The 25,796-nt window shown below is 21.8% G+C and overlaps 1 protein-coding gene across 4 annotated transcripts in view; it reads left to right on the plus strand.

Annotated features, from left to right (window-relative positions):
- LOC122508542 (elongation of very long chain fatty acids protein AAEL008004) overlaps positions 1 to 25,796 on the plus strand; it is a 74,720-nt gene that overhangs the window by 43,301 nt on the left and 5,623 nt on the right. For 3 of the 4 annotated variants that reach the window (XM_043621963.1, XM_043621961.1, XM_043621960.1), the window contains exons 2-4: positions 6,483 to 6,624; positions 14,596 to 14,786; positions 21,508 to 21,591. In XM_043621963.1, coding sequence (XP_043477898.1) covers positions 6,567 to 6,624; positions 14,596 to 14,786; positions 21,508 to 21,591 — 333 coding nt within the window. In that variant the 5' untranslated portion in view covers positions 6,483 to 6,566. Of the gene's footprint in view, positions 1 to 6,482; positions 6,625 to 14,595; positions 14,787 to 15,436; positions 15,518 to 21,507; positions 21,592 to 25,796 lie in introns of all 4 variants that reach the window. The other variant, XM_043621964.1, reaches the window with a different exon arrangement.

Genomic DNA, 25,796 nt, shown 5'->3' on the forward strand with positions numbered 1-25,796 from the left:
TGTAATTAATCTTAAAAATTTAATTTCAATTCCTCGAAAAAATAAATTATTTTTAAGATTCTTTGGAAGAATTCAATTATTAATAAAAATATTAGAATTTTTCACAAAAATTCAATTATTTTCAAATATTTTAATGAAATTGTTCGAAAGAAATCAATTATATTTTAAATAAAATTTTAATTAAATTTTTTTGAAAGAATTAAATTATTTTCATACCTAAATAATAAAACTCATTGAAGAATTTCAATTATTTTTAATATAGGGGAGAGTCTCCAGTTGTGAGACACCTCCAGTTGTGAGACAGTCAATTTTTTTAACATGCAATATTAAAAAGCCGATTGGTTTATATAAAAACATTTCTTTTTATATGAGCCAACTTTTTCGTGTACGCCGAAGCGGATATATAAACTGTTTTTGTTAAATACCAACACTGTGTGTGATAATCGACTAAAAAGCGTTTTTTCAATAAATACAAAGTACTTTTTTTCCAAGTTAATTAATTGGAAAAGGTAAATATAATGCATTTTCTTTTAGTGTTTTCCTTATATTTTGTGATGCAATATTGCATTGTTCCAATATACGGTTGAAAATAATTTAATTTTCCTTTTTCAAAATAGCGCCATTTTCTGGGTGTGAGACACAGCATATCACCAGTTGTGAGACGGTGTCAACACCCATCTGGGCAGCATAAAAAATACGACTTTGCAGGCATACTATTTAAATGTTGTTTTGATTTTTTTTCTAGTATTTTTGGGCATGTCAAGTGGAAAAAAGTCAATTGATTCAGCAGAAATCAATTTTAATGCTCTTGTTGAAGCTATTAAATTCTGTTTATTTGATAGTCATATTTTGGCGAATAAATATTATTATTTAGTATATAATAATATATATTATTAATATATTTAATTATTCATACTAAACATAACGTTTTATGTCAATTATTAAATTTTAGCAATTTTTAATGAGTGTCTCACAACTGGAGACATTTTTTTTTTTTGAAAAAAGCGATGTGCTCGGAAAATGTATCGTAAAATTTTTTGAGTTCATCGAAACATTATACTTTCTTTTAATAAAAGTTGCGTATTTCTGTTACCTTTCGAACGGTGTATTTTATTAACAATTTCGTTTACCCGTTTACAATTTACGGGTCAAAAATGAAACCCGTCTCACAACTAGAGACTCTCCCCTACTATTATAAATTAATTAATCGAAAAATTTAATTATTATTCAATTATTCTTATGAAGAATGTAATTATATTTTAAAATAAAAAAATTTTTAACAGAAATTCAAATAATTTGAAACATTTTAATAAAATTATTCGCAATAATTTAATAATTTTCATAGATAATAAAATTCTTCTCAGGAATTCAATTATTTTTGAAAATTTTAATAACATTCTTTGCAACTATTCAATTATTTTCATAAATAATAAAATTTATCGCACGAAAAAAAATCAATTATTTAAAAAAATGTTTTTTCAAAATTCTTTGGGAGAATTCAATTATTTACAAAAATATTAGAATTTTTAACAGGAATTCAATTATTTTCAAATATTGTTTTAAATTTGAATTAAATTTTTTCCAAGAATTTAATTATTTACAAAAATAATTCTTCGAAAAAATTCAATTATTAAAGATAAATAACAAAATTATGCCCGAAAATTCAATTATTTTGAGGCATTTTAATAAAATTCTAGACAAAATTCAATTATTTTTAATTATTTTTAAAATGAATAAATTTCTTCTCGGAAATTCAATTATTTCCAAAAATTCTAATAAAAATTTATCAGCTTTACTTAAAACTTGTTACTCGGGAGTTTTTGGGGTCGCTGAATACGTCTTTCATTTTAGTTTTTCAAAATTCAAAATGGCGGATCCAATATGGATGAAAATTTTTTTAAAAATTTATCAGATTTATTTGAAACTTGTTACTAGGGGGTTTTTGAGGTCGCTGAATACGAATTTGTCCTTAGTTTAAAAAAATACAAAATGGCGGATCCAATATCGGTAACGAATTTTTAAAAAATTTATCAGATTTATTTGAAACTTGTTACTAGGGGGTTTTTGAGGTCGCTGAATACGAATTTGTCCTTAGTTTAAAAAAATACAAAATGGCGGATCCAATATGGCTAACGAATTTTTAAAAAATTTATCAGATTTAAAATATTTGAAAACTAACGTGAAATTCGAATTCAGCGACTATGCTACTTTTTTTAAATTAATTATCGAGTGTGCGAAGTCTGTAATATTCATATAAATATTTATAATAATTTTAAGTATTCACTGTTAATTTGAAGGCATCAGATGCCAGAAATGTAGATTAAATCATAAATTGATACAAATTTTTTGGTATCAATTTGATGAATTCTTTATAGTATCAGATTTGATACTTTCAAGAAAACTGTAAATTTATAATATTTATAAAAAATTATAATTATGACAAATAGTCGCAAAAAGGAAAAAGGAAGAAATTACTTCATGTATGGAGTATAAATGGACACATCTGTGAGGCAGAAAGAAATATATATACTGAAAGACGTCTATAAACCTTAGAAACCTTTGCGACGTTAAGTAATGCGCCCTCGATCACGTATGCAGTAAGAGTTTATAGCCGCATAAGTCAACGACGCGCTTCAACAATCGCGACATAGTTGCACGATGCTAGGCGTAGGTGTTTGTAGCATCATATAAAATTTTTCATAGACACTTGTGTGTGTCTAGACGTAAGATGAGTCGAAAACATTCTAACAAATCTGCAAAAACTGATTTTCTCTGCCTAATAATCAACAGTTTGCAAAAAAAAACCTATTGCTACTTCGTGCGGAAAAAACTACTTCATTATTATTTAACATCATATTATTATTATTATTATTATTATTATTATTATTATTATTATTATTATTATTATTATTATTATTATTTAAAAAATTAAATTTTTCGATACAAAAAAAAAAATATTCGCCTCAACATGTTTGTCTTAATTTTTTTCTAAATTTTTACTCCTCATTTTATTTAAATATCGAAAATGTTTTTTTATCCTCTTAAAATTGATTCAAATAACGATTATTCGTGTAGTTAAATTTAAATATTAAATAATACAAGAAAAAAAATTACACACCTTTTTTTTACAAATAACACAACAAAAAAGGTTAAATTAACTAACATAAGAAGTATGTAATGTAAATTAAATTCAAAATGCAAGTAAATATATAAAGAAAAAAGTAATTTCATCATTTGGCAAGATTGTTAATAATTTTTTGCCTATCAATATCAAAACTATAATATGTAGTGATTTGAAAATGGTGAAAAAAAGTCTATCGTTTATTAGCATATAATTTAATGGTAATTTTTTTTCTCTTTTTAAAAAAGAAACTTGTTTAAAGAAAAACAACATTTTGAAATAATCGGGGAAAAAACATTCAAGCTTGAGTAAATTACCAATTAATTGCTATATAGTAAATTCAAAAGTGTCGACTTCCATAAACAATTTTTCTTTTCTCACTAATAAAGTAAATCAATTAATGAACCATCTAAATATGAATTAGTTTGAAAAAAACTACTATGAATCTGTGATTGGTTTTTTTTTTGGTTAAAATGTCTATATCTGAGAAGGAATATTTATTTATTTTTTTGTATACTAAAAAATAAATTTTGAAATACAAATTGTAAACAATTTAGCTATTATAACAACAGAGTGATAAAATCAAGTTTTTATTTAAATTTTACAAGAAAACATTGTAAACAATTTTTATAAAAAATTTGTGAATGATTTTATAAAAAGTTTTGTAAACGATTTGCGAAAAAATTGCCAACAATACAAAATTACAACAATCCAAAAATTTGTAAACTATTTTAAAAAAACAGTTACCAACAATTTTAAAAATTGTAATCTGTTTTAAAAATTTGTGAACAATTGAAAAACATTTTTAAAGAAGTACTTTTACTAATTTTTTAAATTGACAAATTTAACTCACTAGTAAAAAAAAAATTTGCCCCTATTTCGAATAAAAGAAGCTCTAAATTTTAAGTAATTACCTACAATTTTCAATATTCAAGTAATTGTGATTTAATAAAATTAAAATAATTCAAATTTTCGTAAATTATATAAACATAGTTTAAAAAACAAAATTATAAATAAAAGAATTGATTAAATTAATAAATTTTATCTACGCGATCTTGGTAGGTATTATATTATTATTTTATGACTTTAAATAATAGCTAGTCATCAATGTGACGTCTTACGTAAAGAATTTAAGTAGTACGATTATGATTGCCTGACTTACACTGACTGTATCTACTGCGAGATGTCTGACTAGTAAACACAGTAGCAGGAGATCCTTTTAAATCTCTTATCTTTGCATTTGCAATTTGCACTTGTAAAGGAATTTTCTAAATTTAATTTTTTAATAATAATAATAATAATAATAATAATAACAGTAATAAAAATAATATATTTTAAAAAATAAAACCATGAAAAATTCGATAACGAACTCTTCGAAAACAACTGAATTCTAGCGAAGAATTTTATTAAAATTTTTGACAAAATTTAATTGTTTTCAATTTTTTGAAAATAATGGAGTTTTTTAAATAATTTCAATTGAAAGTTTTGAAAGTTATTGAATTTTTGAGAAAAATTTAATTGCATTCAATTTTTTGAAAATAAGAGTTTTTTAAATAATTTTAATTGAAAATTTTTAAAGTTATTGAATTTTTGAAAAAAAATTTAATTGCATTCAATTTTTTGAAAATAATGGAGTTTTTTAATTAATTTCAATTGAAAATTTTTAAAGTTATTGAATTTTTGAAAAAAATTAAATTTCATTCAATTTTTTGAAAATAATGGAGTTTTTTAAATAATTTCAATTGAAAATTTTGAAAATAATTGAATTTTATGAAAAATTTCTTTTAAAAGTTTTTTAAATAATCGGCTCAGTTAATAATTGTAATTAAAAATTTGTTTATTGAATTTTATGAAATTTCTTTAGAAATAATTAAATTTATTTCAAAATTTTATTACAATTTTTAAAAATACTTGAGTACTTTCGAGAAATTTTATAAAAATTCTACTAAAAATAATTAAATTTACACGAAGAAATTTATTATTTATGATAATAATTTAATTCCTTCAAGAAATTTTATTAAAATTGTATTGAAAATAATAATTGAATTCCTGAGAAGAATTATATTAAAATTTTTGAAAAAAAATGTAATTGATTTGAAGAATTTCTTTTAAAATAATGGAGTATGTTAATAGTTGTAATTAAAAATTTCTCTTTTCAATTTTATGAACATTTTTTGAAAATAATTGAATTTTTTAAGAATTTTAGTGCAATTTTTGAAAATTATTCAATTCTTTCGAGAAATTTTACAAAAATTCTACTAAAAATAATTAAATTTACACGAAGAAATTTATTATTTATGATAATAATTTAATTCCTTCAAGAAATTTTATTAAAATTGTATTGAAAATAATAATTGAATTCCTGAGAAGAATTATATTAAAATTTTTGAAAAAAAATGTAATTGATTTGAAGAATTTCTTTTAAAATAATGGAGTATGTTAATAGTTGTAATTAAAAATTTATCTATTGAATTTTTGAAAATTTTTTTGGAAATAATTGAATTTTTTTAGAATTTTATTACAATTTTTGAAAATAATTCAATTATTTTGAGAAATTTTATGAAAATTCTACTAAAAATAATTAAATGTACACAAAGAAATTTTTTATTTATAATTAAATTTTATTTTTTACTTTCATTCTAGAATAAAAATAGTTGAATCATTTTGAGAAATTTTATTAAATTTGAATTGAAAAGAATTCAATAATTCTTCATAAGAATATTATTATTTATAAAAATCATTCAATTGTTCGGAAGAATTTTACTATTTACAAAAATTATTGAATTATTTCGAAGAATTCTATTAAAATTTCAAAAAATAATTGAATTCTTTCGAAAAATTTTTTAATAAATTTTTTTAAATAATTTAATCCTTTTGTGAATTTTTATTAAAATTGTATTGCAAATATTAAAATTCAATGAGTGAATTTTCAAAAAAATAAATTAAAATTGCTAATAATAATAATAATAATCACAACGGAACAAAATTTTATCTGGAACAGCTATACAAATTTTACTAAATTAGCGAAATTTTTAGTTGTTTCAGTTGAGAGTTTCGTTAATCTATAGAAACTTATCGCTGTTCCAGGTGAATTTTTTTCCCGTACAATAATAATGATGATAATAATAAAAATAAAAATACCCTACCAAAATAATAGTAAAATAAAATAAAACACTAAAATAATTTTTCACGTTACATTATTGTAACACAATATATTATTATATCACATGAAATTAATTACAATAATGTTTACTTTTCATAAATCATAATAATATATTCTCCACAAAGAAATCTAATGACTTATATTATTAGTGCGTTTTATTATTGATTTTTCATTTGTCATTTATGTTCTTTGTTTTAGGGAAGGGTTTCCGGATCTCAGCAGGAAACGTTAGTTGCATTATAATATTAAACATAGGCCTCGTGTGAAGGCTTTAACTCAAACATGGCCCTCGTAATGCACTACGTGGACCGGTTTCACGAGATTCTGGATAAAAATGCAGGTAACGTACTTTTTCTTCCAATCACATTACTAATATACTATTGTTTGCCACACATTTTCCCAAGAAATTCTAAATCATAGAGAATTAAATGCCTAATAATTATGTCTACTTATGATGAAGGTATCAATTCGCAACTTCATTCATTTTCATTATATTTACTTTTCACGTGTGTTATTTCACAGAAAAAAAAGAGAGAGAAAAGAGAAACTGATTTCATATTACGTATACAAAAAAACACAAACTTTGTATTTTAATGTCAAGTGTAATGTCAGAAGGAAAAAAAAATATCTTCAAAGCTCAACTAAATTTTTCAGAAGCCAAATGTTGATAAACTTTAATAAATTTAATTATAAATTAATTCTAAAATATTAATTTTAATAAAAATATTTATTTCAATGAAAATAAATAATTTATTGGATAATTGAATGTTTCTTAATTGATTTCTCATCAAGAGTTTTATCAACAAATTTTTAAATAATTGAATTCTCTCCACGAATTTTAATATTATTTTTAAGAATAATTGAATTCTTTCGACGAACTATAATATAATTTTTAAGAATAATTGAATTCTTTGCAGGAATTCAATTAAAATTGTACTGAAAATAATTGAATTTTTTGTCCAAAAATTTTGCGATTTATAAAGATATAATTGAAATTTTAGCGAGATTTTTTTTCAAATTTTTATAAATAATTGAATTTCTGCAAAGAATTTTATTACCCACTTTTGAAGATAACTCAATGAATTCTTTTGTTATTTATGAAAATAATTGATTTTTACAATAAATTTTATTAATTCCTGAAAATAATTGAATTCCCAAGAAGAATTTTATTTCTTTTGAAAATAGTTGAATTCCTGCAAAAAATTGAATTACTACGAGAAATTTTATTACTTTGGAAATAATTGAATTTTGCAAAAATTTTTATTAAAACTCCTGAAAATAATTGAATTTCTGGGAAAATTTTTGTTATATATATTATCAAGATAATTGAATTTTTTCGAAGAATTGCGTTAAAATTTTTAAGAATAATGCCATTTTTCAAGGAATTCAATTAAAATTGTATTGAGAATAATTGAAATTCTGCAAAGAGTTTTATTATTTATGAAAATAATTGAATTCCTAAAAAGAATTTTATTATTGACGAAAATAATTGAATCCCTGTAAAAAATTTTATTAGTTACGAAAATAATTCAATGATTGCGGAGAAATTTATGAAAAATTTGTAAATAATTTAATTTCTGTAAAATTTTTTATTATTTTATGAAAATAATTGAATTATTGTGAAAAAATTTATAAAAAAATTTGCAAATAATTGAATTCCTGTGAAATTTTTATTATTTTATTTATAAAAATAATTAAAGGTTTGTGTAGAATTTTATTAAATTTTTTTTAAATAATTGAATTCTTTAGGACATTTTTATTAAAATTAGTAAATTTTTAAAATCATTGATTGAGGAAAATTTTTGAAAATAATTTAATTTCGGAGAAGAATTTTTTTATTTCCAAAGATAATTCAAATTTTGTCAAGAAATTTTAAAACATTTTGAGGATAATTGAATTTCTGCAATCATTTGTTTTTTTTCTCTAAAAAAAAATTTTAATTTCTCTAAAATTCTCCAAATTGTATCGTACAATTTACGAACTTTTCGTTTCTTCTCAATCAAATTACGAACTTTACGGACCTTTTTTTTAAAACGGACTTTCACGGACTTGAAGCAAATTTACGGACCTAGTTCGAGCCCTGTAATAATTATAACTTATAAATAAATAAAAAAAAAAATAGCAACAGGCTCCAAAGAAAGGTACTTAAAGAAAAAAAACCAAAAAGTCACTCATTAATTCTTAGTAAACATTTTTACTAATTAAAATTTATAAACTAATTAGTAAATTAAATATTAACAGTGCAAATTAATTAATAATTAGTTAATTATTTATCAACAGCACAAACTAATTATATAATTAATAATTACTTAATTAGAGTTTAATTATTCATCAACTAATAATAAATTAATTTGTTATTAATTAATTATTGCACAGCAATTAATCATTATTAAGATAATTATAGACGATATAATTAATAATTAGTTAACTATAAATTAATTACAACTTCTATTCTTATAATAAATTAATTACAAATTTTTTATTCCTATAATAATTTTTTTTCAGCAAAATTTTTTTGCATTCACTTATTTTTTTATCTGTGATACTTTTTTTCTGTCTCTCTTTATATTCATTGCAAGTAAAGGAAAGGGAAGTCGCGATAGTTTGAAGGTAACAGAAGGTCGGTTACTCCGTGAGTGCGACCTTCCTGTTGGTTCAATAAATCTTGATCAACTGGATTTTTAAAATATTTTATCGTCTAATTAATTGACAATGAGGATAATTTCATGATTTTCCTCATGATAATAATTTTAAATCATAATGATTATTTATATGATTTAAGTTAATGAGATATACTTTGTAAACTGAATGATTTTTTTCGAAAATTTAAATTAACGCACGAGCAATTTTAATAAATCGTGAAAATAAATTTCAATGCAAATGAAAAGTAATTTTGATTTAAATGCTAATTTTGATTTAAAAAAAAAAAAGGACGACGTCAGTAATTAGTGTACCAACTGACGTAGTCTCATAAAAATTTTATATTGAATAATTAATTCAATTTCAAAATTCACTAATTAAGTGTGCTTACAATTCAAGGAAGGAATATAATTCTTTTCCGCTTGCTTTTAAAACAATCAATACACAGTACTTTTAAATTCGAGTTCAAAAAAACTGAGTCCTAATGGGATCTTGTCATCGGTTAATCTTTGTCAAAAATTACGCAAAAATAGAAAAAAAACTTTGCATAACATTACACTTTAAAATATTTGTACATAGATTTTTGTTGAACAGGATTTTTTCCTGTTTCATATATTTAAAAGAACGGAAACTACTTCAAATATTTAATTAATATTCCTAAGAAATACGATATATTCTCTTTTCTTTTTATTTAATTTTTATATTTATTGTTCTCTTTTTTTTAAACCAGCTCTTCTTTTTTAAAGAAAAACACACAAATTGTCATGCTAATAACTCAAAAAAAAAAAAAAAAGAATTATATAAAGAAAAATATGTGCGTACAATAGTTTAGTTTTTAATTATAGATAAAATAAGTTTTCAACTTCAATTTTCCTGTTTTTTCATCAATAATAATTATTTTCTAGCCTTACATTCAGCGTGTTTATTTTCTTTATCATTATATTGAAAAAATAAAATATTTATTCATTGTTCAAGTTTTAAATTTTCCGCTAAATTGACGCATGTAGCTGATAAAAAAACGTTATTTGTTTTTCTAGAAAACTTTCGACTATGTATTTATTTATTTTGTTTTTTTAAAAATATTTTTAAAATATAAGATGTCGCAAAACGATATAGTTTAGCATTTTTGATAATCGCAATAAGCATCATGACGTTAAAAAAAATTTATGTTTCGTAAAACTTATTTAGAAAAATTATTTTATTATTTTCTTCATTTTTGTTATAATATTAATATTATTATTATTTTTACTATTGACATATTTTGATGGAGTTCTTTTTTTTAAATGACAAAGTGATAAAATCATTATTTTATATTATAAGAATATTGCACAGGGTGGCCACTTTTTTTGTAAAAAAAAATTCACGGTCATTTCCCGGTCCATTCCCGGTCATAAATTATTTTTCCCGGTCATAAATAATAACTCTGAAAATAAATTATTCCATGAAAGATTGAAAGAATTTCCTGATTTTTAGACAAAACTTTGACTTTTTCCCAAACCCTAAAAATATTTTAGTTTACTCTAAAAATAATTTTGAACTTAAATAGATTTTTTTAAATAAATATTTAATTATTATCCATTATTTTTCCATATAGAAGGTATTCAAATTTCAAAAAAAAATTCAAATTTCAAATCCTTTAAATTTGAATAATTTTTAAGAATTGCTACTGCAACTTATTAAAAATTATTTTCAAAATTTCAATTCAATTATATTCTAAAAATAACTAAAATATTTCTAAAATCCACTTGTTTACAAGACAATTTCATGAAATTTTGATTAATTTGAAAATTTTTCAATTAAATATTACATATTTAAAAACATAACTAATTTGAGAAAATGTGAATAAAAATATTTTTAAAGACTAAATTATTCAGAATTTTTAATTAAAATCTTTTAAAATTTAACTTTTCTAAAACTTCAATTTGAAATTTTTTAAAATTCAATCTATAATAATATTAGTATGATATTAATTTAACATTCAAAAAAATCGAAAAATTTGCTTATGAATAATTGTAAAAAAACTAATTGATATTAATGAAAAATACGGTTTTTTAAAATTTCTTTTCTAAGAAAAGAAATTTTATTTATTTTTATTTACTTTATTTATTATTCAAAAATTCATTTTTATAAATTTCGTATCACTTTTGTTCTAATTAGTTCAAATTTTTAATAATTCTTATTTGTTTTGTTATAATATTAATTGCAAAAAATTTTTAAAATGATTTATTTTTCATTATTTTATAGGATGTGAAATTTTTTCTCTTTGAAATTTTTTTGACAAATTTAATTAAAATTATATTTTGTTTAATTATTGTTAGAAATAGAAAGAATTTAAAATTAAATTTAATATTTTCTTTTTCTAAGTCTGTTACGTTGGACAGCAAAATTCATAATTTTCTTATAAATTCTAGAAATTGAATATTTTTTAGTACTTTTTATAAAATTCTCTGACAAAATATAAATAGATTTTATAGAAGATCATTCAATCTTTTTTAATGAAATATAGTTAATACCTAAATCTTAAAATAAATATTTCTATTTTTTCTCACAAAGTAATGTGTGTTTTTAAAAAAAAAATTCCAAAATCCCGGTCAAGATCAAAATTCACTGTCATTTCCCGGTTTTTCCCTGTCCAAAAAAATTCACTGTCATTTCCCGGTTTTCCCGGTTTCCCGGTCCAGCGGCCACCCTGAAATTGCAACTATAAATTTAAATTTTCAAAGATTTTAATTTTTGAACCCTTTTCAAAATTCACTTATTTATAAAAAATTCACGCTATGATGCTTTTAATATTCAATTATAATTAAAAATTTTAAGTGAAATTCATTTTTAATCAATTTTTATTAGAAAATTTTTCGAGAATTCAATTATTTAAATGCAAAAATAAATAATGTATTAAATAATTGAATATTTCTTAAAATTGAATTTTTTTTTGAAGAAATTTATAAAAAAATTCTAAAAATAATTGAATTCTTCCGGCGAATTTAAAAAAAATTAGATATAAAGAATAAATGCAATTTTCAATCAGTTTATGTAAAATTGTACATAAAAAATAATTGAAACTCTGCTATAAATATTGTTATTTATAAAAGTAATTTAATTCTTGCAACGAATTTTATTAAAAAAATTTTTAAAGAATTCAATTCCTGTGAAAAATTTCATTTGTGAAAATAATTGAATTCCGGAGAAAAATATTATTATTTATGATATTAATTAATTTCTTGTGAAGAATTTTATTCAAATTTTTTAAATAATTGAATTTCTCAGAATTTTTTATAACATTTTAAAAATAATTAAATTCTATCGACAAAATTTCATTAAAAAATTAAAAAATTAAAAATTTTATATTAAAATAATTGAAATCTGACAAAGAATTTTATTAATTTTTTTTTTTAAATAATTGAATTCTTGTGAAAAGTTTCATTTTTGAAAAAAATTGAATTCTTGAGAAGAATTTTATTTTTTAAGAAAATAATTGAATTATTTCGAAGATTTTTACAAACTTTTTTGACAGTAAAATTGTAATTCCTATAAGGAATTTTATATTTTACGAAAATAATTGTATTCTATAGTCAATTTTATTATAATTTTTCAAATTTATAAAGCATTTTATCAAAATTTTTGAAATAATTGAATTCTCGAGAAAAATTTTATTATTTATGAAAATAATTGATTTCTTACGAAGAATTTTATTCAAATTTTTTCCAAATAATTCAATTCCCATAAAAAAATGTATTATTTGTGAAAATAATTGAATTCTTAAGAAGAATTGTATTGAAAATATTTGAATTGAATAGAAAAATTTTATTAAAATTGAAATTTTATTAACTAAATCTTGTCAAAATTTTTTTAAATAATAGAATTTTTAAAAGAATTTTGTTTAAATTTTGCGAAATAATTGAATTTCTCAGAACTATTCCTGTGAAATTTTTATTAAAATTTCGTTTAAATAATTGAATTCTTTTGGAAATTTTATTAAAATAATAGATATTAAAAATAATTGAAATGAGGAAAATTTATGAAAATAATTGAAATTTTTCCAAGAATTTTATTAAATTTTTTGAAAATAATTGAATTACGGAGAAGAATTGTATTATTTATAAAAATAATTGAAATTTTGACGAGAATGTTTATAAATATTTGAAAATAATTAAATTTCTGTAATCAGTTGTTTTTAAAATTTCTATTTAAATTCATTAAAAATTGAAATTTTTTAAAATTTCATATTGAAGCCTTTGAAGTTTATCTATTTATGCAGATTTTAAACGCAACTCTTTTGAAATCTAATTAATTTTGAAAATTTTTAAGTAAAATTATTCATTAAATAATTTCTAAGTAATAATTTTATGATAGTTCTTGAAGAATTAAGTTATTTAAAAAGAAATTATTGTCAGAAACAGAAAAAATTGAAAGTTTTGTATTAAAATTCTTGTCAATTTCATAGTTTGTGAGGGAAACAAAAAAGACAGCAAAATTCAGAATTTTCTTATAAATTCTAAAACTTAAATTTTTTTCCAGTACTTTTAATAAAAAATCCCTGACTTTTCCCTGAATTCCCTGACTTGTGGCAACCCTGTAATTAATTCGTTTCTGGTTTAGACGATAATCAATTTTTTATTCAGTAGAAAATAAAATTCAGTGAAGAAAGACAAAAAAGAAAAAAAATATTTTTTCCCTCAAAATCTGTACTGATTTTGTACAATTTTTTTCATTTCCAAAGAAAACCGACAATTGTAATTATTTTCAAAATAGAAAATCTCACAATAGTTTTATGTGTATATATGTATATGAGAAAGAGCATTGCTCTCGCTGACAAGGTCCTTTCGGGTTTTTATTAACGGGTTTATCCTTGAGACTTTTTAACAGAAGACCACACCTTGAATGGTTAAATATCCTTCTTTCATTATTATTTACAGTGTTTTCTTTCTCTTTTAGTTTTATTTTATTTTTTTTTTTAATTTAATTATAATATTCGCCCTTAAATGCGTTAATCCTTTAACATATGAGTTCTATATAATGATTCTCGAGAAATCATTGTAAAATAATGACAAGAAATATAAAAGGGTCTGGTCTCCTTTTGTAGTTTATAAAAATTGCGAGAATTGATAGGTACTTGCTTTACACACCTGATATGCAATTGAAAATTGTTCTGAGAAGAGAATTAAGAGAGGAGATTGTACCAAATTGCAAGGTCAAAATAAAGTAGAGGAGAAACTTTCAAGGTTTACGCAAATCATTTTTATAACCGAATTTTTTTTTCAAAAAGAGTGTAATTTACATACAAGGAAAAATTAGTGCAACGAACTTTTGTTTTTCATTCAAAAGAAGTAAATTTCCATTCAGAAGAATCAAATTTTCTTCATAGAAAAGAATATAGAAAAAATTTTAGAAAAAAATTAGAAAAAATATCAGAAAACATCTTTAATAGGAAACTTATTTACCGACAGTGGTAAAAATAGAAAAAGAGTCGATAATTCAGAAATCGAACTAAAACTCAATCCAATTGGAAAAAAATGGCAGTGGCACTTTGTTTAGTTAACAAACAAGCGAATGCTAACAAAAAAACAAAAATATCTCTTCTATTTTACGAAAAACTTGACCAACATCACCATTTTCGCACCATTTCAACCAAAATTTGAAAAAATGAGTCTAATTTTAACTTTTTTTTCAGATTCAAGGACAGCTGGTTGGTTTCTGATGAGTTCTCCCTTCCCAACATTGGCTATTTGTCTCTCCTACATATACACAGTTAAAGTTCTAGGACCAAAACTAATGGAAAACAGGAAGCCCTTTCAACTTCAAAATGTCCTAATATTTTATAATTTATTTCAAGTCATATTCTCAGCGTGGCTTTTTTATGAGGTAGGACCCAACTATTCCATTAAATCATTTTTTTTTCTTTTCTACTATACACCAATTAAAAATTTCAACCATCAATTTGTACCAAATGTACCAAATGTACTTAAATACTACTTACCCAATTTAAAAAAAATTATAACCAAATTTTAGCAGAATAATTCTTTCCATTCGGGTCATCAAACTACGTCTAAAATTGTCAAAATTATCATAGTAATAGTAATGATAAATATAAATAGAAATTTTTACAAATAACTCGTTATACAAATCTACTTAATGCTCGAAAAAAAAATCACTCCAAGAATTTATAACAGAAGAAATTCAGTCTGTACATATAAAGAAGTCACGATTTTTCCTCTTAGTTGCAAGAATTTAAAATTCTCAACGCGTTCAATTTGTTTATGCTTGCATAATTAGAGTCGCGATCAAAATTTATGAAAGATTCGAGACAAAAATTTCTAAAAAATTCATCGTGGGACTAAAAAAAAGTTGATAATGATGAATATACCTAGACAGATTTGGTTTAAAGACTAAATTTTGAAAATTTTCTAATTGTACGTTTACGAGTTTGATGACTCTATTTGGGTAAAGTTTTTTTTTTGTAATAAAAATGTCAAAAAAAAAAGGGCAAATAATATAAATTTTGGGGGATGCAGTGCCTGATGGGTGGCTGGTGGAGACAATACAGCTTTCGCTGTCAACCAGTGGATTATACCCGCAGCCATAGTGCAGTGAGGGTAAGCAAAATTTGTATTCATTTCGCAGGAGACGCGCCTCGACTCTACATAATAAAAGAAAACAACGATTCACCAACGAGATTCACTACCGACGAACATCTACCTGCACGGCTGGGACCCTTATTTATATTGGATTGCTGTATTTATTGATAGTATTATTCATGATCCAGCTTCTATTTACTCCAAATTGCAATTTCGATTTTTGGTTTTTTTAATCTCTTTACCATTCTTTCAGCTACTTATTTTCGTTTTTTCGCGCATGAATTCTATATTTATTTGTCGAATATAAAAAGATTATAATTATTTAACATTTTTCTTTAATGATAGATTGGATTTTTTATTTTGCGCAAACAAGTTAAATAATCGCAGAAATAAATGCCTTTGATTCAAGAAATAAAAACTCAGTTTAAAAATTAAAAAAAAAAAAAAAAATTTTTCTAAAAAGAAAAGTTTTTAAGAACATCAACTCTGACAAAATAATTAACATCTGCTCATTATGAATCAATTTATTTAACAACTATTCTCTTTTTCTAATGATATATTGCTGGAAATTAGAAAATATAATCAAAAAGCAATAAAATATGTTTTTCAAAACTGATTAAATATTAAAATTTCATTTTATTGTAAAATGTTACTTTTAAGATTACAAAATGAAAAAAAGTTATAAAATTAACAAAAAAAATACTATTAAAGAATAAATTTTAAAATAGTTGATTGCTTCCATAATAAAAACTAATAAAAAATTATTTTAAAAAGAAATAAAATTTTTGAATTCATGCGTGAAAAAATTCTTGTAACTTTGAATGATTAGACTAACAAATTTACTATAAAATATAGTAATGTGGAAGTATTAGAAATTATAAATGAAAATGAATAAATTAATATTTGATTTACTATTTAATTTATTTATTAACTTAATTTATTTAACCGATTCTTTTAAAAATGATTAAATTAAACAAAATTCTAAATTTAATCCTTTCTTTTACTATTTTTAATTCAACCTACTTCCACATTACTATACAATTTAGTTAGATTTACAAAATGTAGTACTTATTGATAGCAAATTATTAATATTATAGCCCTTGTATTTTTTCCCCTCTAATTATTATTTATTTCAAAAACGTCATTTCTCATATACGCTAAAAAAAAATTTGCAAATAGAAATCTATTTGCAAATTTTTTATAAAATTAAAATCGATTTTTTATTCACATTTCAAATGCGCCGATAAAAATGTTAATGATTTGAGAAAAATTTCTATTTTATAGATCTATTTTATGAAGGAAATAAAAATTTTTAGAAATCGTCACAGGAATTCGAAGGTGTTAATTTTTTTGAGTATTGAAGAACAAAAATCTAAATTCAAGGTTCTAAAAGAGAAATTGCTTTAGATGATGAAAACAAACATTCCTTTAGAATTAAAATTCATATTTTTTAAGCCGGTAATAATCATAAAATAATATTTGCAAAATTAATTAAATCGTCAAGTTTTTGCCGTTGAAAAAAACCACTTAATTTCGTATGTAAACACTAGATATGTCAATTGATCTTGAATTCTTAAGATTAGTAACGACTTACATCTCTATATTCAAGTTTTAAAAAAAAAACAAATGTAGTCTAATTTAAAAAAAAATAAAACTACTTCACTTGAATTTTATAAGATAACAAAATTAATTTTTTCTCACTCTCTAAAATTGAATTAGTAAAAATCTTTATTAATTTGAATTAGTAACTGACTTTTTGCTTTTGAATTTGTAAATTTTACTAATAGATAGCAATTTCAACTAATTCCTTAGTAAATTTTATTAATAAATAGTAATTTCAACTAATTTTAGTAGTAAATTTTACTAATTTATTAGTAAATTCTACTAATTTCTTAGTAAATTTTACTAATTTATTAGTAAATTTTACTAATTTATTAGTAAATTCTACTAATTTATTAGTAAATTTTACTAATTCAAAAGCAAAAAGTCAATCACTAATTCAAATTAGTAAATATTTTTACTAATTAAAATTAAGAAAGTAAATTTAATTAAAATAATTACAGGGTATCTACTATTTTCGTTCAACAAAATTCCCGGTTATTTCCCTGTTTTTCTCGGCTTTGTCCTAAAATTTTTCCCGGTTTTTTTTCTCATCAAATTTAAATTTATTTCATTTCGAACATAAATAAATCTACAAATGTCTTCCAAATTTTTTATTAGTTTTTATGAATAATTAAATTCTTTTGACAAATTTCTTTAAATTTTTGAAAATAATGTTTTTTTTAATAATTTTAATTAAAAATTTGTAAAATAATTGAATTAAACAAAGAATTTTTTCAACTTTTTAAAATAATCTTGTCTGTTCATAATTATAATTGAAAATTTGATTAATTCTATTTTATTAAAATGAATTTCTGCAAAAAATTTTACTATTTATAAAAATAATTGAATCCTTTCAATGAATGAAAATGTCATAAAATTTATGAAAATAATTAAATGTTTGAGTAGAAATTTATTAAAATTTTTGAAAATAATTGAATTGTGAAGAACAATTTAATTATTTATAAAGATAATTGAAATTTTCAGGAGAATTTAAAAAAAAAATTTTAAATAATTGAATTTTAACGAAGAATTTTATTACTTTTGAAAATAATTGAATTGTTTTTTTTTTAGAATTTTATGGAAATTTATGAAAATAATTGAATTCTTGTGAAGATTTTTTTTCAGTTTCTAGAAACAATTGAATTCTTTCGATGAACTTTAATAAAATTTTTAAGAATAATTACATCTTTCGAGGAATTTGATAAAAATTGTATTAAAAATAATTTAAATTCTGCAACGAGTTCAGGGTGTCTACTATTTTCGTTTAACAAAATTCCCGGTTATTTCCCGGTTTTTCCCGGCTATATCCTAATTTTTTCCCGGTTTTTTTTCTTATCAAATGTAAATTTAAATTTGATTTTAAACATAAATAAATCATTAAATTTTCTGAAAATAATGTTTTTTTCAATAATTTTAATTAAAAACTTGGAAAATACTTGAATTAAACAAAGAATTTTTTCAAGTTTTTAAAAATAATAATCTTGTCTCTTTATAATTATAATTGAAAATTGGATTTTTCAATTTTATTAAAATTACATTGATAATAATTGAACTTCTGCAAAGAATTTTACTATTTATAAAAATAATTGAATCCTTCCAAAGAATGCTATTATTTATGAAAATAATTTAATTTTTGTGAAGAATTTTATTAAAATTTTTGAAAACAATAAGCAGCAATAATTAATTATTTACTTAATATGTAATAAACATTTAATTTGCTCAAGAAATAAATAAATATCATTTATTTGAACATTCAGAAATTTAAAATGATAACAATTTAAGAGAAGTTCAATAATTATAATTATTAAATAATAATAGAATAGTATAATTTTTAGAAGCAAAAAATTGATTTAAAACTGTAAGAGGGACTTAAAATTTTAAAAATAAAATTATAATTATGGTCACTAACTTCCCTTGATTATTTTCAAAAAATTTAAATAAAATTCTTTTAAAAAATTCAATTATTTTTCAAAAAAAGTAAAAAAATTTCAATGATTTGTTTAGAAAAATTCAATTATCTTGAAACAATAGAATTGAAAAATTACAACAATTTTATTTTTTAGATTTAAAAAAAATTTTGCGAAAGTTCAATTTCATTAAACAATTTTAAGTATGTATATTTTTTTAAATTAACTAATAAAAATTTTAATTATTAATCTTCGCAGTAAGAAACATGAATACATTAGAATTTTACTCTTTATAATATTCAATTATTAATCAATTATTAAATTAAAATACTTTGAAAATTCTATTTGTTAAAAAGTTTCTAATGAATTTCTTTAACAAATTTAATTACATATTTTCAGTCGAATTTCACAATATTTCTATTAACTCCATAATTTTTTTTAAATTTATTTACATAATATATTTGAATTGGTAACTGATTTTTTATCATCAAATTAATTATTTTTAACTAACTTAAATTTAGAGAACAGTATAAATATCTATAAAAATTGAAATAAAAATTGATTTTTTAAAAACAAATTAAAATAATAAAACTTTTTTAATTTTTGTGAAAAAATTCCCGGTTCGGTATAAAATTCCCGGCTAATTCCCGGTTTTTCCCGGTCAAATAAAATTCCCGGTTATTTCCCGGTTAGTAGACACCCTGGAGTTGTACTAGTTGTGAAAATAATTGAATATATTGCGAAGAAATTTTTTAAAATAAAATTATAATTACAGTGACTAACTTCTCTTGATTATTTTCGAAAAAAACATAAAATTCTTTAAAAGAAGTTAATTATTTTTAATAGTATGTAAAGAAATTTAAATTATTTCCAAAATTTTCAATTATTTGTTTATAAAAATTCAATTATCTTGAAACAATAGAATTGAAAAATTTCAAAAATATTATTTTTCACAATTTTCAAAAAAACTTTGTTAAAATTCAATTTTATTAAAAAAATTTAAGTGTGTATCTTTTTTGAAATTAACTAATAAAAATTTTAATTATTAATCTTCGCACTAAGAAACATAAATACATTAGAATCTGACTCTTTATAAAATTCAATTATTTATCAATTATAAGATTAAAATACTTTGAAAATTCTATTTGTTAAAAAGTTTTTAATGAAATTCTTTAACAAATTGAATTATTTTCAATTGTATTTCACAAAATTTCTATTAATTCGATCATTTTTTAAAAATTTATTTACATACTATATTTCAATCAGTAACTTATTTTTTACTATCAAATTAATTATTTTGAACTAATTCAAATTTAGAGAACAGTATAAATATCTATAAAAATTGAAATAAAAAGCGATTTTTTAAAAACAAATTAAAATAATAAAACTATTTTTAATTTGGTAAAAAAATTTCCGGTTTGGCATAAAATTCCTGACTTATTCCCTGTTTTTTCAGGTCAAATTTATTTCCCGGCTATTTCCCGGTTAGTAGACATCCTGAATTAAAGATAAATAAATAAATAATTCTTTGCTTACACTGAAAAAAAAAATTTACTCGATTCAAATAACCGATTAATTGACTATTATCAATTAAATATTTAATTGAATCAAATAATATTTATTGGAGTCAATTAAATGGTTCAGTTCATATTTGCTTCAAATACTGAAATTATTGGTTCAAATACCATTTAATTGACTCCAATAAATATTATTTGATTCAAGTAAATATTTAATTGATAATAGTCAATTAATCGGTTATTTGAATCAATTAATTTTTTTTTTTTAGTGTAAGTATTAACTCAATAAAAAATAGGTTAAAGAAGAATCAGGTGAAAAAAACAATTTCAATTCTCATTTAGGTCAAAGGCAAATTAAAGATACTAATATTCAGGTCAAATAAATGTTAACCGATTAAAAATTTCCGTAAAAAAATCACGCGCCTCTTTCTATTATTTTCTCCGTCAAAAATAGAATTATTTCAGCATAAAAATATAATTTATTTTGAAACAATATAACACAAAACTTGATGCAACATGTTTAACAATTTTTTTTTTCTCTTTTTTTTCGTCTATTAGAAAAAACAAGAACGTTGAACATAATCATACTTGGTGCGTTTCGTGTGTAACGTATAATTTATTACGTATGTTACGTTCGCACGTGAAATTCTCTTTACATCACCTCGATGCCGAAACGACCTCGTCCAAGAGACAAATACCAGGTGTATGTGTATGTTTTGCATTTTCGCGTACACAACACAATACAAATTTAAAAAATAACAATATACAGATAATTTTTTAATATATAAATTGTACAGAGAAATGACGTTTTTATTTTCTTTAAACTTTAAATAAACGGTGCTGTAAAATATATGATATACTTTAAGGTTTGGTAGATGGTTGAAATGCAATAAGGTGATGGTTATGATTTTTTTTTGTTTTTTTTTTTAAATTTTTTCTTGAATCTGATTGGCAATGGCCTTTTGGACGGTTGTGGTTGCAGATAGGAATGTCCGGATGGCTGAACGGGGAGTATTCTCTAAGGTGTCAGCCAGTAGACTACAGCGACCGACCCCAAGTACTAAGGGTGGGTTTATTCTAGTAATGCATCTCAAAATAACTTTTTTTACCCATGCTACTCACTCATAAAATATTTGCCCAAATTGCATGCATTTTATAAAAATAATAAATTTGAATGCTAATTATATATGATGTAGATCAGGATAAATAAATTCATGTTTTGTATGAATAGAAATTTTGATCATGATTTTTGAAAATCAAAATCAAGGGGGAAAAACTATTCAGAAAATATAAGGAGAAGAAGAAGTAAAACAGAGAAAACCATTAATACAATTTTCCCAATTTGATAAACAAAAATTTAGATCTATTTCCTTTTCCCGTTAGATACTAGACACGAGTTTAATTTCTCAATAACATAATGAGACTCTCATTAACATTTTCCAATTTTATTATACGACTATTAAGAACTTCGACTGGAAAATTTTTTTTACGATCAAGAAACTAATTCACATACCCTTAAGTGGCATAATTTAAACATTATGATTTAGTATCCACCAAAAATGTCTAACGACATAATTGTTTATATTTCGAAAAAATTGACATAAACCAGAAAATAATAGAATATTTTCAAAATAGTCTGATGTAATAATTCGAAAAAAAACGAATAATAAACATGAACCTAGTTTTCTATATAGTTAGAAATTGTTGAAACAAAAATTATTGCAAGATAAATTAGATTGCTTGGGGGCAAAGAAAAATCTTGATTCATGTCCTCTTTTAAAAGAATTTTTTTCTCCTTCTCGATAGAATACAATGATGAGAGTGGATAACACTTTCCTGATTTTTTTTTTCGTTGCATTACAGTAGAATAATTTCTTCTCGTCTATAGGAACTAGGTGAAGGTATTACCATCAGCCAATGTTTATTAGACATAATATAAACACTACATGCCACTTGTAGTTATAGAGAGTATAGAGTTTTTATGCTTCATCAAATTAATGATGTAGTAACGTAAAATGCTAAACTATATATTCATAACTATGCAATCAACAACTCCTTGATTATTTCTGCGACACTTACTATTTAACACTTAAAAGCGAGCTTAAAAGTTCAATATTCTAATTGAAATTTAACCATTTAACTTTTCCAGATTTTTAAAACGAAAATTATTCGAAAACATCAATAACATATAATAATTAAAACCTGCTACTTTGTTACTGGAACTTCTTCAAAAATTATTTTCATCATTAACGATTATTCATTTCTAATATTTTCAACTAGAACTCTTCTTTAAGTCAATTATTTTTAATAATTTTTGTAAAAGTTCTTTGTGAATTTTCAAATTCTTTTGCTTACAATTTAATTTTACGAAATTTCGATTATTCTGACATTCTTCAATTAAATATATTAGAAATTAAAAACTTCAAATAATTAAAAAAAATTCCTTTAAACTTATTGAGAAAAATTAATTCTATAGAATTTTTAATTAAAAGTATGAAAAGTTGAAATTTTCAAAGATTTTAATTTGAAATTAATTTTTAGATCAATATTTATTAAAAAATTGTACGAGAATTAAATTATTTAAATATAAAAATAAATATTTTATTAAACAATTAAATGTTTCTTAAAATTGAATTTTCAACAAATTCAAATTTTCAATTTTGAAATTAACCAATTTTTAAATAATTGAATTCTCTTGACAAATTTTAATAAAATTTTTAAGAATAATTGCATTTTTTTAGAAATTTGATGAAAATTGTATTAAAAATAATTGAAATTCTGCCAAGAATTTTATTAAAAGTTTTGAAACTAATTGAATTTCGGAGGATAATTTTTTTTTAAAGACGAGAATTTTTGTGAATTTTTAAACATAATTCTTTGCAAAGAATTTTATTAAAATTTTTAAATAATTGAATTCCTGAGAATTTTCTATTATTCATGAAAATAATTGAATTCTTACGATGATTTTTACAAAAATTTTTTTAAATAATTGAATTCTGTTTGGAAATTTTATTCCGTTGGTTCAAATTTTTCAATTTTACAAATAGATTTTATTAGAATTTTTTTAAATAATTGACTTTTCAAGAAGAAATGTATTAGTTTTAAAAATAATTGAATTTATTCTTGTGATGAATATTGTTAATTATAAAAATAATTGAATTTTGCCTAGAATTTTATTAAAATGCCTCAAAAAAATTGGATTTTCGGGAATAATTTTGTTATTTATCGACATAATTGAATTCTTTCGAAGAATTATTTATGTAAATAATTGAATTATTCAAATATTTGAAAATAATTTAATTCCTGTTAAAAATTCTAATATTTTTGAAAATAATTGAATTTCTGCAATCATTTGTAATTGCTTATCAAAATTCAATTTGTTTTGGTGTTTTTAAATAAAATTCTTCAAAAATTCCAGTATTTTTAATAATCAATTAAATGTATATTAAAAAAATTTTAACTAATTTCAGAAGAATTTTAGTTTTTAAAACTAAGTTTTTTTATATTTCTAATTAAATTCATTTAAAATTGAAATTTTACAAAATTTTAAATCAAAATCTTTTCAAGTTCATATCTACTTATGAAAATTGCAAACGCAATTCTTTTAAAATTTAATTAATTTTAAATATTTAAGTGAAATCAGATTTCAAGAATAAACACAATAACTTTAAAAAAAACAACAATTTTCCAGGATTTCGATCAAAATTCCCTGACATTTCCAGGTTTTCCAGGTTAGCAACACTGATTATTACATCTTATTACGCGAAATTATTTCCAACACGTGTCGATTAAATATATCAAGGAAATGTAAATTCTACTAAACGTTTAGATATATAACAAATACTTGACGTTCAAAACAGATAACAATATAGAGTAAAATAAATAATAAATAAAAACAAATTTTTAAAAATATAAAAACTTACAGTTTTCATCCATTACCGACTTCCATTTTAGATCCGTATTTTTGCATTCATCTTCGGGCCAGAAAAAAATATTTACGATTTTAGAAATTTCGATCACTCACAGATCTGAAACAAAAAGGGAATTTTTATCCTCGTTAAATAAATTCTCAAAAAATTGTGATGGGTTCTACGTGGGAATTTTGTTTTTATTATATTTAAATGTTTTACAACTTTTACAGTCTTCTGTAAACATAATTCGATTGTGGAAATTACAAATGCCTTTACCTTCCATGTAAATCTTGATTATTTAAGAATAAAAATAATTTGGTTCTTACATTTCGTACAATTACCATTTTTCTAACCCCAAGTTTCTTTCTAGTACTTTCGAGAATACTGAAGTCAAGAAGAACAATCGAGAATTTTCTTCCTCATCATATATTACTTTTGAACGTCACATTCATGTCTTTCTTTGATTAATTGCCATTATTGAGGTATTTTTTTTTCTAACTACGTCACTCTCGTGAAAAAGAGCTTCCTTTGTTTACCCGATTTATATGTGCAATTTAAACGCGCACAAAATCCCAAGTACCTAAAGATTGTAACTTTAGACGTCATTCTGTCGATTCTCTCGTTGATTTTAAGTCAATAGTACCTGAATACCAATTGCATTTAAATGACTCGAGCATTATTTACATTACTGACAGTAAGTTTATAGCGTAATGAGAAATTAAATTTGATATTCGCATCTTCTGAGTTTTTACTTCATCTTCTTCTTGGACATTTTTTCAAAGTTTTTCCAATAATTAATATAATATGGGTATTGAAAAGGAAAAAATTCTTATAAGAGAGTTTTGCCTGCCGTAAAAAAAGTAATAAACATTTTAGAAATTCTTTTTTCTAAAATAGTCGTACACCTTTATATTTTGGATATGCTAATAAAAAAAAGTAGTTAGACAGTTGCCTGATGCAATTAACACCACATAACATGCTGCGGTATGTATACAGAATATGAATTTTTAGCTTCTCTATTTCTAGAATTTACTGACTCACGACATTATATTTGAACATAGTGGGCATCATATTTTATTACTTATACAATTTGTATGGATGACCACAATATTAGAATTTCAATTGATAACGTATATTTTATATACTATAAAGTACCTGACACGACAACACATATAAATATTAGTCACGCACATCACCAACAGAATAATGCATTTATTTTTTCTAGCATATAGTCTTCTGGGAGTCGAAACTAATTGTTTACATTTTTTTTACTATTCTGACAAGAAAATTTATTTTCTTATTTCTATATTTCAAAAATAATTATAATATTTACTAAAATAGCAAAAATAGTTAGTTCAAA

The sequence above is a fragment of the Leptopilina heterotoma genome, unplaced genomic scaffold (assembly GCF_015476425.1).
Source record: "Leptopilina heterotoma isolate Lh14 unplaced genomic scaffold, ASM1547642v1 Lhet_54, whole genome shotgun sequence".
In the NCBI taxonomy this organism is placed as follows: Eukaryota; Metazoa; Arthropoda; class Insecta; order Hymenoptera; family Figitidae; genus Leptopilina; species Leptopilina heterotoma.